We start from the raw sequence: 17278 nt of genomic DNA on the forward strand, positions 1-17278 counted from the left end.
CCAAGAATACTGTGTCCGGCTTCGAGATATCCCTCCTTGACCTTGCCCCACATAACATCTAGAGAATCCTCCTCATCGAAGTTGAGGTTCCTTAGATTTTCTCGCACCGCTTCGCCGAATCGTTCCCGGGTCTCATCATCCTGAAGTTTCGCTACATCATATCTTCTGGGTTGAGTTTCAACTCTTCTATGAACAGCGGCAAGCTTCAGTCTGATTTTGCCCACTACTAGATGGTGGTCACTGCCAACGTCAGCCCCTCTCTTGTTCCGTACATCTAGTAGTGAGCTCCTCCAGGTCTTGCTGATCGTGATGTGGTCGATCTGGTTCTGTGTGCGTCCGTCTGGTGATACCCAAGTTACCTTGTGGCACTCCTTGTGAGGAAACAAGGTTCCACCGATGACTAGGCCATGCATCCCGCAAGTTTCAATGAAACGCTCGCCATTGTCATTCATGGTTCCAACACCGTGTTTCCCCATGATCATTTCTAAGCTGCTATTCTGGCTCCCTACTTTGGCATTTAAGTCTCCCATCAGTACTACAATGTCTTTCCTCTTTATTTCGCGAAGGGTCTCGTCGAGTTGCAGGTAGAAGTGGTCTTTCTTTTCGCACTCAGTATCTTCTGTTGGGGCGTAGCATTGTATAATGGAGACATTCCTAGCTCTTGATTTGAAACGCGCGGTAAGTATACGCTCGTTGATTGGTTTCCAGTTGAGAAGGCACTGCTTTGCAGACTTGTTTAGGAGAAGGGCTACTCCATGTTCGTGCTTATCCTCTTCATTTGGTTTTCCAGAGTATAGCAGTGTATAGCCATCACCCACTGTTTCTTCACCAAAACCATTCCAACGAGCTTCGCTGATGCCGAGAATGTCAAGACTGTACCGTCTGGCCTCCCGAAGAACTTCTTCAAGTTTTCCATCTCTGTGCATTGTCCTAACATTCCAGCATCCAATTCGGGTGTCCGTTTTCATGCCAAAGGTCGTCGTTTTTTTAGCGGTCCGGTTTTTTTCTTCGTCTTCGGTTTCTGTGATAATGGTGTTTCAGGTAGATGAGTTATCAGCCCGTCGTACCCTAGTCTATTAGTGGGGCTGCCACCTCAAAGCCTTAAGACCGGCTCGGTTTAGTGCGGGTAACCTTCCCTGTGAGTAGATCCTGTTTTAGGGCGCAGGATACTCGCCCTTTGCCCTTCTATCCTCGGCAACTACAGCACTAGGTGGCGGTCGCACCGAAGTGCGGCTGTAGCAGTATCCAGGGTGCACGGCGCGGACGTGGATAGAGCGGACTGGCTGGGTTCTGCTAGTTGGTAATTAATTGTGTCCCGCCACTGACACAGCAGAAGGAATTCTGGTATTTTTTAGACAGTTCTGACCTCACAATCAGAGACTATCGCCAGTCCATAACCCAGCTTCGCCATGCTGCGTGATCGTAATAAACACAGCATGTGGAAGAGTATATTGCAAAGAAACAAAAAAACTCAACCAACCCAACCAACATTGAATTATTATAGTTAAAAAATAAAAATAAAAAATAAAAATATCATCTATTCATCAAATTAACATTTAATTAAGAAGAGACTATTTAATAAATTACGACTACTTATGATTCACCATTATCATCAAAAAATTCTGTTATTGTATAGTAGCTCTTTTCAATTAGGTATCGCTTTAAAGACTTTATGAATACTTCGTACGTTTTTGAATTTTTAATTACGTTTGGTATTGAATTATAAATCTTGATAGCCATAGAGTGGGGCCCTGTTGTATACATCTTTAATTTTGAGAAGGTAGTTTTTAGTTTATTTTGGTATCTGTTATTTCTTCTAGATAACTTGATTGGGGAGTATAGGTTTGATTGTTTTATAATAAATTTACATGATTCTAGTATATAGATTGACGTGAGCGTAAGAATACCATATTTTATAAAATAAGGCTTACAAGAATCCATTTGGTCTATATTAGCTGAGATTCTAATACATTTCTTTTGTAGTGTGAATACATCTTTTATATTTGTAGAGTTTCCCCATAAAATTATACCATATGAAAGTCTAGAGTGAGCGTAAGCGTAATATGATGCGAGAGCTGCTTTGAAATTCGTAACTTTTTTTAAATGAAATAGTGCATAGGTAAACGACGATAACTTTTTTGATAAGTTTTCAATATGTGTTTTCCAGTTTAAATTGTGATCTAGGTCAATACCTAATAGCTTAGCTGTCTCAACGGTTTTGATATGTGCGTTTTTATATTTATACTTTAGTTCTAAAGGTTTTCTTTGGTGTGGGCCGAATTGTATTAAACTTGTTTTGGAAAAATTAAGTGTAAGGTTGTGGTCGTCAAGCCACTCCGTTATCATATCTAGGGTCTCATCTAGTTTAATCTTTAGCTCTCCGACTTCCGAGCAAGTAAGTAAAATGGAAATGTCATCCGCAAATAAGATGCATTGTTTATTTAATACAGCTGTCAGGTCATTTATGTAAATTATAAATAATATACATCCGAGGACGCTACCTTGCGGGATAGAGCCAGTGACCGGGATAAGATCTGATCTAATTTGCTCTATTTTTCCCGTCCTGTAGTCAGCAACTTCAACTTCGACATACTGGTGTCTTCGCTCAAGATAAGACGCAAACCATTTATAAGCCACTCCGCGAATCCCGGTCCCGTTAAGTTTGCTCAGTAAAATTTCATGATTGACTCTATCATATGCCTTGCTCATATCTAGTAAGAGTCCTACTGCGTATTTTTTGTTATTTATTGAGTCTAATATCATTTGTACATATTTATAAACAGCTAATATTGTTGACCTGTTTTTCCTAAAACCGTACTGTTGGTTACAAAATATATTGAATTTTTCATAGAAGGAGTAGAGTCGTACCACCATCGCAGTCTCAAAGATCTTTGATGATGTAGTTAGCTGGGCAATGGGGCGGTAGTTGTTAGGGTCTGTTTTAGCTTCCTTTTTATAGATAGGTTTAACTAATGCTGTTTTAAGTGCTTCGGGAAAAACACCCTCGATAAAAGATTGGTTTATTAGATAAGTGTATGGGATAGTTAGTTCAGCTGCGCATTTTTTTATTAATGTCGGTGGAATTTCATCTATACCTGAGCTACTTTTATTTTTGAGGTTTTTTATAATTGTATGGACTTCTTTTGGATCAACTGGATGAAGGAAAAAGGTATTTTCTATTATATTTACGGGTTTAGTTTTATTTTTAGTTTGTGGAGAGATCGGTTTTGAATTTCCTACCGATGTAAAGAAATCATTAAAAGTATTAGCAATTGTTTTTGGGTTGTCCACTAAAGTATTATTTATTTTAAGTTGAATATTGTTTTTAATTGAAGAAGGCATCTTGTTAGTTGTATTTTTTATTATTTGCCACATGATTTGAGTTTTATTTTCCTGTTTATTAAATTTTCGTATGTTATATAGTTTTTTCGATTTCTTTGCTACTTTTTTAAGTATTTTTGAATAGGTTTTGTAGTGCTCCTGTAAAACGGTACTTTTCGTTTGAGAGGCTAGTATTTTTAGTAATCTTTTATTCTTGCAAGATATCTTTAGTCCTTTTGTTAGGTAGGTTTTTTTTGATTTGGTATAGATTTTTATCTGTGTTCGCGGTATACATAAATCAAGAATTTTCTGTAGAGTTTCAATGAATGAATTATAGTTTTCATTTACTGAATTATTAGGTCTTATTTTTTCTTCCCAGTTTATAGCTAAGAGTTCGTTTTTAAATTTATTTATATTTTTTTCAGAGAAAATTCGACGATTTACATAAAAGTATGATATGCGTGGTTGCTCTATAGGCATCGTAAACATAACTCCTTTATGATCTGAAAACCCTAATTCTTTTACATCGGTGAAACAGTCTTTATCATTGAAATTTATAAACAATAAGTCAAGGCATGTAGAGGTAGAAGAAGTTACTCTTGTTGGGTGATTCACTTTTTGCTTAAAGTTATATGTTGACATAAGATTTGAGATTCTTTGTTTTAGGTTGTTTTGCTTACTTTTTGGCATAAAATCAACGTTAAAATCCCCCCCTATAATAATGTTTTTGTTATTATCTTTAGTGTAAATAGTATGTAAGAGCTTTTCAAGTTTATCAAAGAATACATCAATTTCTCTACTACAGTCTGGCCAATACAAGGAGATTAGTAATAAATTTAAGTTATATAATTCTACTGCACACACCTCAAAAATATACTCGCAAGATAAATTGTTTAAATCTACTCTATCTTTACCTTCACAGTCATTTGATAATAAAATGCAAGTGCCTCCACATTCAAAGTTTTTGCGGCAGAATGAAGATCGTACTGTATAATTGTTTATGGTAAGTAAGTCGATTTTTTCTTTTTTCATCCATGTTTCTGTGATACATATAGCTTGAATTTTGGGATTTTCTTCCAGAAAAGACTCAAGTAAGTGCGTTTTATTGTTAAGGCTCTGCATATTTTGGTAGAGAACTTCAAATTGATTTGCCTGTGCGAAATGTAGGGTTTTGGTCTCTTCTATTATTTTGTTTAGTGCAGTTCTGTTTGTTGGTATCGTGGGAGCTGCTATTGTTTATGTTACTCTGGTCCCGGCCTCCTCCGTTATTTTGGTTTTTGATTATATGGTATATATCATCACTGGCTGTGACTGGCTTGCCTTTAATGTACAGTATATTATTTCTTATTACTGCATGCAATCCGTTTTCCCTGGCTTTCAGCATTTTTTCCCTTAATAATTTCCGTTCTTTTCTTGCTTTCTCTCCTAAGTATTCGGCAACTGATAGTTGGGTTCCTTCTAGGTAGTGATTATTGTCTATTATATATTTTACCATTTTTTTGCTAATGAGTTCCACAACTAGGGGTCGGTTTCTGCTGTGGTATTTACCTACTCTGTAGGTATCTTCGATGGAGCCATACAGGTCTAAGTTTAAGGTGTCTCGGAATGTTTCTACGAGACGCATATCGAGGTCGTATTCGGTTTCTTGGTAGTAAACCAAGTAAAACCAAGGACCTTATGTTGCTCTATGCTTTAACGATGAGAATAGCTATTTGAATTTGATTGTTTTCTCCATACTGCCTATCTGGTACCAGGGCAGCATAGGGTAAGCGGGCAATAAATGAGCGATACGTGCGACCTGAAGCGAAGCACGTGCGTCTCATAACTACACACTACCGACTGCGCCCAAATCCCACCGTATTACAGTATTACCCTACATTCGCAGTATTGGGACAAAAATCTGGATTTCGCTGTTTGTGTAAGTTTGCACACGGTGGAAATAGCTGGAGCTGAAAAAAGGCATATGCGGGCAACATGTACCTAGCACGTATTATAATTCAAGTCGCTTAATCCATATAGTTTTGTAGAACATTCTGGTGCCCGTTCACGTTAACACTGATTTTAGATTAGTAATGCCATGTGAATTATGAAGCTGGTTCACTAAATACCTATGCAATCTGCATTAAATATTGTGTTGATTGGTAGTTTTTGTAAAGTTACCATTATATTTTGGGTGTTATCACAGATTACTAAATATAAATACCTACGAGAAGTGAGACCGTAAAAGTAATTTGAAGTTTATTTTAAAACCTTTATTTTATTTTTCAAACAACGTCATCTATGCTTTAATACGTGAACTAGGATAAAGTAGACAGTCTGAAGTAGTACTGGCAGTAATCTATAAAGGGCGCGGACACCGGAAGCAGCTCTCCACTTTGCTTCGTAATATTTCAACCACCCAACAGATGGCGCTGACGGTCAAACTTGTTCTGTAAATATGTTTTACTGTAACCTAACTGTAACCAACTGTAATCCATCTGTTTAGTTTGATTTATTTCATTGTAGTGATATCTTATATCTGTAATACTGTGCTCTTAGTGGATAATAATAAAAATATGTTATTGTTGATGTTATAATGTAATTTGAAACTCATACTTATTCATGTGGTATGACTATAATAATAATTAACAAAACATCACATTACTTATATGTATTTAAATTGACTAGCTGAGTTAAAGCTGCATTGCAAGAGGGTTGCGGTAACACAATCCTTGTGCATCGGTTTGTGGTTGCGCTTTCATATGTCATCGTCCTCCCCAAGTATTCGTGTTCACACCACGCGGCTCCACCGCAACAGATATCTTACATTTGCCATTTGTACAACCATTGTTGTTTTATATGTATGTACTATGTATGTCTAGGTACTACGCACCTGGCTAGTTCGAGTTAGCTCAGTTTGACTGGATTTAAAATGTTAACTGAGAACTGACGACATGAAGAAATAGACGTAGGCTAAACACCCCAGGATAAAACTTTACCATTACTTTTTGATTTTGACGACTGATGAATTACACAATACTCTCCATCAAGTTTTCTCAAAACCTATTTATTTGTTCAGCACCCTGATACATAGGTACTCGTAGAAAGAACCTGAAAACAATCCTTCAATCCTCCGACTGTTGAAAATAGATGACTTTCCTGTTTTTTCGGTGTGACGAACAAATAGAACTGTTTTCTATTCATGATCTAGACATAGATAAGATATCACAACTCAATTTTCGTCAGTTGTTTTATGATCGAACATCTCAAGGCTTGTCCAATCAAGGTTAGGCGTAGGCGGTAGATATTCTTCGACGCAAAATAAAACCTCGGGCCCTCTATTACATTGAGCCGAGTTTTCCTCCACTTTATAGGCCGTTTCTCCTTGAAGAGCTAGATGTAGCGTGATTGGAAGGAAATGGCTACTGGCATGCCTTTAGATTGGTGTAGTTTGTTCTACTGGATATCCAAGTATATCAAGTTAAAATTAACCCTTAAATTCATAGACCGTATTGTAAATTAACAACAAGGTTAAAATTGATTTTGAAACTCATGGGTTTGACTCTTTACGTGAGACAAAAATTTAAATTCGTATATCACAATGTAAATTTTAATACCATTGTAAAGTGCCAAAAAGCTCTATGGATTCGGGGGTAAATGTTTATTATTATTTTTAAATAACTTTCTTGTAGGTCAAGTGTTAGTTAATACCAAAATACTAATATGAAAAGTCCAATACGGCATGTGGAAGGTCTTTACAAGGATGGTAGTTTAGTCTTTTTCGACCGTGACTAATGCCCTCTGGGAAATAACATCCAAATTGAGAGCGGCGATCCCAATTGCTTTTGGCCATCTTGTCGAATTTGTTTTTAGTTTTATCTTGGACCTATGCTAAAACTATGCGAACAGTTTGGTTTATTTAAAACATAATAATATATGAGCAAGTAAAGGAAATAATAATTATTAAAATTTAGTGTGTGTTTAAACGGCCGAATGGTGTAGTGGTTAGTGACCCTGACTGCTATGCCGAAGGTCCCGGGTTCGATTCCCGGCTGGAGCAAATATTTGTTTAAAGACAGATATTTGCACTCGGGTCTTGGGTGTTGATATTTATATTCAGTATCTATGTATTTGTGTAGATATATCAGCTGTCCGACACCTATAACACAGGTTCTGCCTAGCTTGGGGTCGGACGGCCGTGTGTGAGATGTCCCCACATATTTATTGTATTTATTTATTTATAAACAGATCTGATGCCATAAAATGTCTATTACTGGTTATGCCAAATTTTATCTTTTTGTGAATTTCTTAATTAGTATAACTGGTTAGAACATCCAAGAAATTTAGTTATGCGGGTATATAATCATCATTTCTAAGCAGAGAAATACTAATAATGAACCTTACAACTCTCTTTAAATCAATGGCAATTAGTATTATTTGTGAGGGAAAACGTTAATAATTTGTAATGATTGTATGCTTTGTATTCGCGGCTGCGGGGCTATTCGAGGGTCCTTGAGTAAAATTAGTCATTTAGTAACAGCGGGGTGCAAAGAACCCTCAACATGTGCTGTGATCCCGAGGGACCCCTAACGTCTGTGGTTGATGATTGCTGTTTCAATGAAATTGATTAATGTACATATTTGTGCACGAATATTATGTTATGTTTAAGAGCTCTAATTTAATTAATGTATCTGTTCTTAATTTCAGATTCTGTGTTTACTTTACTATACTTATATATAGTTATTATACATACATTTTAGTTGTTTTTTTGAAGTCGGTTTTTTTTTATTATTATTTTATTTTATTGTTTTTAGTTTATTTGCAATAATTTTCAATCAAAGGTAAGATGCAAATGATACAAATAAGTCCTACTAGTCAATACGAATCATTGAAGCCTAAACACGAGGTAGTTGCTATATACCGTTGAGGAGTTCCCTTGACTGCCTTCCGTTTACATCATCAGATCAGCTCAAGGTCACTATCATATTTTTTTTTTATAAGAACTATATTAACGTTCAAATTTCATTAGAATCGGTAAATAGGTGCCCAAAATGGAAATTCATACCCTGTTTTTACCCCTTTACCCAACCTTGGGGGTGAGATAAAATTCTGAAAAAAAAATGGGACCATCTGGGAGCTCAACCCAATACAACAAAAAAAGAATTTTCAAAATCAGTCCATAAACTGCGGAGTAATCGGTGAACATACATAAAAAATATAAAAAATAGATGCCGACGAATTGAGAACCTCCTCCTTTTTTGAAGTCGGTTAAAAAGGTTCCACTCACAAAATGTCGACAACAAACGACCCCAATATTTTCAAAGATTTAATAAAAAATTGGAACAAAATATTATTGATTTTTGTTGGTAATATCCTGATGCTCTGTTACATGTACTTCAAAGTTGATGAAGACGGCATTAAGCTAGCCTTTTCCCTTTTAGAAGTAATCTGGTGCTTTTCTCAGTGGAACCTTTTCATTGCCCGTGAGTGTATAATGGCTACATTGTATTCTGACGTTCCCATGGTAAAGCTTTTTAAAGCAAAGCAAAGCTAAGTGGCAATTTCACCATTCTCGGTTATCTAACCGACAGGGATTGATTTATAAATTAAACGTCATCTCCATATAAAATTCATGACAGATGTGTCAAAAGTTAACCATTACTCCCTGGTTATGCTCTAACAGAGAATGGTGAAATTGGCACTAGGCTTGCGAAAACAGCTGCCGTACGACCACCACCGATACCGATACATTAGCAATCCATAAGCAGCGTTGCTCGCCTGTCCAACATAATAATATGCCAAAAGGGCTAGCACGGGGCGCATTTAAGACGTGACAAAAGTCAAGAGCGAGCGTGACAGAGAACTTTTGTCTCGTCTTAATAGCGCCCCGTGCTACATGTCCATACAAGTTTCGTCAGACGTGACAAGCGAGTGCCAACTGCTTATTATTATTATTAAACTCTTTATTGAACAAAATAAATTGTTACAAAGGCGAACTTAATGCTAGCAGCATTTTCTACCAGTTAACATTTGGTGATGTTGAAAAAGTGATTGGTAGTGCTTACGATAGAAGATGGTCTAAATTGGGTACCTAACCAAAATATTAATATAATACATGATACATACATACATACATACGCTTACGTATTGTTAATTGTTAATGTTCCTTGGTAGACCCCCATATCTGGTATAATAATGATGTGTTGTGTTGTTCCAGTACCTGGGTTCGTTCCCGGTGTGCGGCGGCGAGCAGGCCGCGCACGCCGACACCGTCTCCGCGCAGCTGCAGCTCATGAAGGTAACCAGACCATCCTACTTATCACCGCTTTAACTGATACTCTGATAAATGATGATGATCTCTCTGATCTCTGATTTGTTTAAAATTGACGCGCGAGCAATGAAAAAGTCCGGTTCGCAAAATGTAATTTATAATTTGAAACGTAATTTAAAATTAATTTGAAAACAATATTTAGCGTTGTTAGTTTGGTGATATAGTCATGTGTTGTTATAATAGGGAATATGCATAATTTTTTTTATATTCTTAATCTATAGATTTACATTGCTTTATTCTATTAGGTATATAAGTAAATTCAACGCCAAAAAAAAATTAAGGTAATTTAAAGAATGTTAAAAAATTATAACCGACACGACCACATAAAACACACAAAACTTGTGTGACGTCATCACCTCGTTTTTCAGCTCAGAGTAATGAGTTTCCCCAGTCGCGCGGACGCTCAGTTCTATGGGCATAGATTATTCTGAGATTGACATATTATCAACATTGTTTACGTCACATTCGCTCTATGAAAAGGTATGTTTCAAAGATTTGAATTTACGAAAGTTTTTGTGTACATTTCAACAATTCTTTACGCGGTCAAAAATAAATTATAATTAAAAATATTGATGGAGGCATAATTTTGAAATAACCAAGTTTATTAATAATAATATTTGACCTTTATTTGAATCGCTTGCATATTCCCTATTGTACTTCAATATTGCAGACGGCGACATTAAGTGCCAATTTCGCCATAGTGGGTTAGAGCATAACCAGGGATTATTGCTTGACTTTTGACACATCCGTCAAAAATTTAATATGGAGATGACGTATAATTGATCAACCTTTCCCTGGTTATGATCTAACCGACTATGGAGAAATTGGAGCTAAGCTTCTTTCCGTTTACGAGTAATTTGGTGCTGTGGAATATTGCAGACGGCGACATTAAGTGCCAATTTCGCCATAGTGGGTTAGAGCATAACCAGGGATTATTGCTTGACTTTTGACACATCCGTCAAAAATTTAATATGGAGATGACGTATAATTGATCAACCTTCCCCTGGTTATTGATCAACCTTTCCCTGGTTATGATCTAACCGACTATGGAGAAATTGGAGCTAAGCTTCTTTCCGTTTAGGAGTAATTTGGTGCTGTGGAACTTTTTAATTGCTCGTGAGTGTATTTAATTGGGGTGGAAATAGTTTGATCACTACTGGTAAAAGGATTTTTCCGTGGTATATTGGTGCCATTCTTGAAGTTCAATATAACCATAACCTCTTTTCACAGCGCTTTTGATCAATAGCCAGAGGCTACTTGGCCTAAAGAAAAGGTCACGAGTAGGTGACCTCGGACCGAGATCTTTTCTCCTCTTGAACCATGCTATGGCTATCATAATTCCGAAATTCTAAAAGTAATAAAATGGTGTTCTTTTCAGTTGCTTCTGAAAAAAATAGTATTATGTACTAATGAATGATGATGATAATGAATCTGTTTTAAATTGAATAGATGCTACCTATTTAGTTACCTTTTTAACCGACTTCAAAAAAAGGAGGAGGTTCTCAATTCGTCGGGATCTTTTTTTTTTATATTTTTTTTATGTATGTTCACCGATTACTCCAGGGAGGAGCAGATGAGGATATAGAGAGCAGGATCAAGAAGGCGAAGGCTGCGTTTGCCCAGCTCAAACCTGTTTGGGACTCGAATGTGCTCACAAGGCGGATAAAAATCTCCCTCTTCGACTCCATCGTGAAGTCCGTATTGCTCTTTGGTTGCGAAACGTGGAGAGTGACGAAAGGGCTGACGAACAAACTGCAAGTGTTCGTCAATAAGTCCCTCAGGTCGATCCTACGCGTTTTCTGGCCGAAGACAATACGTAACGAAGATCTGTGGAAGCTGTGCCGACAATCTCCCATCGGCAAGGAAATTGCGAAGCGAAAGTGGAGATGGATTGGGCACACGGAGAGGAGCTACGAATGCCGCAACTATAGCCTTTGACTGGAGGCCATCAAATGGGAAGCGCTCCCGGGGACGCCCTGTCCAAACATGGCGCCGAAGCGTCGAAAACGAGCTGCGAGCCGCTGGACTAAGCTGGAGTGAGGCCAAAAGTACAGCCGAAGATAGGCGGAAGTGGCGGACGTTAGTGGAGACCCTATGCACCTCTGGGGTGCCATAGGACTGCAACAACAACAACCGATTACTCCGCCGTTTATGAACCGATTTTGAAAATTCTTTTTTGTTGTATTGGGTTGAGCTCCCAGGTGGTCCCATTTTTTTTTCAGAATTTTATCTCACCCCCAAGGGTGGGTAAAGGGGTAAAAACAGGGTATGAATTTCCATTTTGGGCACATATTAACCGATTCTAATGAAATTAAGAACGTAAATATAGTTCTTATAACAAAAAAATATGATGGTGACCTTGAGCTGATCTGATGATGGAAACGGAAGGCAGTCAGGGGAACTCCTCAACGGTATATAGCAACTACTTCGTGTTTAGGCTTGAATGATTCGTATTGAACAGTAGGACTTTTTGGTATCATTTGCACCTTACTTTTGATTGAAAATTATTACAAATAAACTAAAAACTATTAAATAAAATAATAATTAAAAAAATTAAAAAACCGACTTCAAAAAACCACTAAAATGTAAGAGATAATTTAAGGTTTACACAAATTCTACTCGTATGAGACAGTACAAATATACCTAAGCAGGAACTGTTCTTTTTTGAAGTTCTCTCTCTCAGCCTTCCGTAGTCCACTGTTGGACATAGGCCTCTCCTAACGATCGCCACCCCAAACGGTCACCCGCCATCTGCATCCAGCGGCTTCCCGTATTTGTTGAGCGGCTGTTTTTGAAGTTGGTGCCATATTTCTTCAGATTACTTTGTCACCGCACCAACATCAAAAAAGAACAGTTCCTGCTTAGGTATATTTGTACTGTCTCATACGAGTAGAATTTGTGTAAACCTTAAATTATTTCTTACATTTTAGAGGTTTTTTGAAGTCGGTTTTTTAATTTTTTTAATTATTATTTTATTCTGTCAGCATTGCTCGGTAAATTTCACTTGGGTTACCGTTCTGCTGCGTAGGGCAGTGGCCTACGTCCACTAAGCACATCTACCTCCTGCCTGTGTTCTTGGGGTCCCTCTATATGACGAAAAACTAAGTTTCGGAGCGGTACACTAATCGCGACTCTATCTCGTAAAACGTGCCGATTGCACAACAGCTATCGTTGGTTAGTTTTTCGTCAGTATAGAGTGACCCCCCTGGCGCGACCTCACCTCTGTCACAGTTGCTAAATGGGGCACGGGCATAAATCTAGACAACGCGTCGACCCAAGGTTGGCTAAATGGGGCTAAAGCACGTTTCACTTGACTCTAGCTCTACCTACAACGGGCGCCTTTCGATTCTCATCTTATGTACTTAGCTAACTATAGCTTTTTAATGTTATCTTCGCATTAGTCGTAAGGTTTCCCTGTGGTAATTCCGGGATACAAGTAATAATGTGGCATTAGAATAATTGTAATAGTGAAATCCTTAAAATTGGTTTGCTTTGTAGATTTTGAATTAATGCACATACATGGTATTGCAACAGTTATACTAAGCCGAAAGGTACCTATGTATGCTTATGTAACTTTTGGGCAATGGATGCAAGCTGACAAGATACTTATGCATTATTTTGTGTAGTGAAGATGACAACTAAGTTTTAACTAGGCTTCTTGACCCACTATGTTCAGTGTTCTTTGTAGAGAACTATAGGAAATAGGTCATCTCGCGAATGCTGTGAGCTCACGTTTTTGACGAGTCTTTTGTTTCACTGACATTTTAGCAACGACTCTAAAAAGCTTTCAAATTAGTTGAAAAACTCACCGACTCGTCACATAAATTTGTGAGGACGTTTGAGAATTTGTTATGCGTTTGTGACTTGTGAAAGAGCTTCATTTCATCTATATACCTACTTATGTAGGTAAGGTGACTTGTAGACCCGGTTTTTTTATAATCCGGCAGAGCCGCTATTACTCATTTCGCAATTTACGAAAATGAAAAAACATACGTTTTCTTCTGCCACCTGCATACATTATTGGTCATAAGTTGCAAGGTAGTTTCCGCTAGAGGCGACACTTTGTATGTGAGAAGACGCAAACATTTATAGCTTTCGACTACCTATATATATATAAATTATAATAAGTTTCTAATATAATTAAAAGGATCCACCTAGACCTTTATAAATATATACATAACTCTAAAGTAAACAAACTCCACGTACTTTGTAGCTTCACTTCAATTGCAATAAAAAGGAAAGCTATAAGATTTATTACCCTAGACCGGATACTGTGCGCAAACACTAAGTACTAAGTACATATACCTAGAGCACTAGACTGTTCACAACGCGTAAAATTTCACCAACAAAGCTAACATTCATACTCCGGCCACAAATACTGTATTAATCCAACTCCCCTTACTAACGATAGTGGCAGGTCGCGCTGGTACTCACAAAGTTGTCCCGCTAGGTTATTTTTACTAAATAAATAACTAATAATCGTAATCATAATTATGATATCGTAGCTATATAAGGCATATCAACGTGAAAAGTAGGATGATCGTATTTTTAAATTAGGTAAATTAACATTTTGTACATCAAAGAAAGTCGATGCTGATTGAGAGGAGGTTATTAAAATAAATAAAAACTGCAGAGAAGCATCCTTAACAGTGAATAATAAAATATATACTTACATAATATACATAAATCTGTTACGTTTTATACAGGTTTATTATTAACAGGAATAACTACATAATAGTCAAAGTATAAGGCCAAAAGGGAACACGGCCAAACGACAGGGACAATACAAAAACCGACTGGGGTTGCGCAGTCAGTATTAAAAACCCCACTTTTGTGTGTTCCCAGATTTTTATTCCTTTTAGACCCCCTCCACTCTTAGGCCCCTCTCTATGTCTACCCTCACTGGCGGTGCGTTCCTTTACGGTACTTACTTCCTCAAGTCTAGATTTTAAGAAAATCTGTACGAGTATCATTCACGAGTGCCTAAAGCTTTGACTGCACAGGCTCTTTATAGTAAGTATTCATTGAAATGAAAATGAAATGGGGCACCTAGTCACATAAATTTCCTGTAGTAGGCTGTATGGTAGAAGATGCTTATAGCATTGTGTCCTCCCTTTATATTATAAACCTCATAAGTATATTATACCTACCTACTTACAATAATACAGGATAACAGGGTTTAAATGTTCCAAAAAAATACCTCATGATATTCTGGTCTACTTAATTGATTAATTTTCCCCTAGAAAATTAAACAACATATTTAACATACTTATTTAATTTATTAAAATATATAGTAGGTAGTTTAGTATAAGTAGATAAGGTACCTTCCAATACTTATGTATGTTTAGTAAATAAAATTTATGTCCCAACAACATATTTTTTTTGGATGTGAACTTTTTAATTGACTTGATTTTTGATTGCGGAGTAGAGTGTAGGTTCTCATCTGTAAAATATTTTTTTCTTGAATAATTAATAATTTAACGTCTAGTTGAAAAAAATGTGCAATTCAGAGGATATCAAAAAATTTTAGCTTCTCATACTTTTATACTGATAAATACTCGTAAATACATAGTACTCTCAGACGGGAATGGCTGGCTCGGGGCGACTTCGAGATTAATCTGGAGAGCTCTCCGTTGTTGCCACCAGACGGACACACAGAATATTTGCACCTCTATGTATGTATGTCTACCATAGTAGGTATACTGTAAAACAGCCGTCACTTATGTAATAGCAATAACTATTGTTCTAGCCCCTAAAGCCGCGCGCTACACTGATGTTTTAAATGTCTAATAAAAGTCTTTGTTTTGCTGTGTTGTGTACCCTTACATTAACGATATCGTTAATCCAAGTGTGTACCTTTACCTTAGTGAATTGTATTCATTTGAAAACGGTAACACGGCTCACGACCAATGGAATGTAGTCTAAAAAAAATTACAGCGAAAAGTTAGTGAATCAATTACAGATCGCGAATTTTGCACAGTGGTATTTTACCTTACAAAATCTAACCCAAAGAATTTATTTCTAAAACAAAAAGAAAGAAGTTTTCAAAAGAGAGTATACTAAGGTACGTATATAAATGGCGTCGGACGTGAAATCACGTGATGCGGTTTGAGTGAGCTCGCGCTGAGTGTGCCCTCGGGATCGCTTATTCACTATTGGGCTTAGAGGTGCACTGTAGGATACTATATCGATAGAATCCAAGTTACATGATGCTTGGTGATAGGTCCACTATAAATAAAAAATCCTAATTATTATTATTACTCAATCTTTCAGTCCAAACTGTAGAGGCCGTTCACATGGCCATCGGACTTGGCGTAACATGGAAGAGATGTATAGATGTATACCCCCCTGTAGTGGGTTCACATATGCTGATGATGATGACAAATCTTTCAACAGCTAAGTTAGCAGTATGTTATCATGCATTACATTACATAGGTACTGTATATTTTCTGGTGGTCTGGTTTTATTTTTTGGTTGTAATAAACTTTATCGATACTCGATAATATCTGAATAATAAGATCAAACCATAGAGCTCTAATTCGTACGAAAGTTACGTAAAACTCTCTCAAGTCGATTCATTCAGTTAACGTCTTTAGGATCTGAACCATTGTGGCTCGTTACATATGCAATAAACATTATTTGAAACTATGTAGAAATATGTTGAGTTATAAAATCTAAGTTATAGTAATACCATATTAAATTTAAGATAGATATACGATAGATATAAGATAAATATACTGTACAGTTTATAAACCAAAAAAATATGAAATTATTGTCAAAAAGTAAACATAGATTTATTTAGGGCTGATTTTTCTATGGTCAGATAAACGTTAGCAGAGGAATAAATTTGTTGCTGTCACTGTCAAATACAAACATTCAGACGCGACAGCATCAGAATTATTCCTCAGATAGCCCCTATCTGACCATAGAGAAATCAGCCCTTATAAGGTAGATGTGTCAATATACTTTAGTGCCACAAACTTATCTGTTCCGGTGAGAGCGAACTAAATTGACCCATATGTCATTAATTACTAATGAATTGTATATTGTAAAACATTAGATGGGTTTATTAACACCGCAAGAGCGAATTAACAATACGAGCAAACTTAAAATTTTATAGGATTAAGAAATATTACACATTTATGTGAGCTGTCACTGGAACAGATAAGTTTGTGGCACTGTACGTGTGTGTAACTTTGTGGGTACTTAATGTTCAATTAATGTCCATCGCTTGTCCACACATCATAAATCTAAACTAAATATTATTATAGTCATGGACGGATATTAACACCACTTATAGCTTTATTATTATTATTACTTGCCATTGCCCGCTACACTACGCCTTAAAATTTGCAAAAAATAATTTAATTTTGAGACAAGTGTATGTGACAGAATACCAATTAGCATGCAGTAATCGCTAACATCCTGTACAAATTCCTCAAAACTAACAATGATGTTGATTCTGAAGGCAGAAATTCTAATTTTAACGCTGTCAAACTAAAAAAATTGCTAGCATAAAATGACATTTACGGAAACAATCATAGAGTCGAATTTTAAACAAAGAAATTAAGGTTTTGACATCGCTAAATTTAAAATTTCTGCCTTCAGAATCGATATCAATATTAAACTATAAATTTGTTTGTGTTC

At 36.6% G+C, this 17278-nt stretch overlaps 1 protein-coding gene across 1 annotated transcript in view; it reads left to right on the forward strand.

Moving 5' to 3' along the window:
• The window catches only part of LOC105392563 (tensin-4), an 86864-nt gene that overhangs the window by 15283 nt on the left and 54303 nt on the right, over positions 1 to 17278 (forward strand). The window contains exon 2 of the mRNA XM_048622920.1: positions 9518 to 9598. Within this exon, the coding sequence (XP_048478877.1) occupies positions 9518 to 9598 (81 nt within the window). The remainder of the gene's footprint in view (positions 1 to 9517; positions 9599 to 17278) is intronic.

The sequence above is a fragment of the Plutella xylostella genome, chromosome 9 (assembly GCF_932276165.1).
Source record: "Plutella xylostella chromosome 9, ilPluXylo3.1, whole genome shotgun sequence".
Classification (NCBI taxonomy): Eukaryota; Metazoa; Arthropoda; class Insecta; order Lepidoptera; family Plutellidae; genus Plutella; species Plutella xylostella.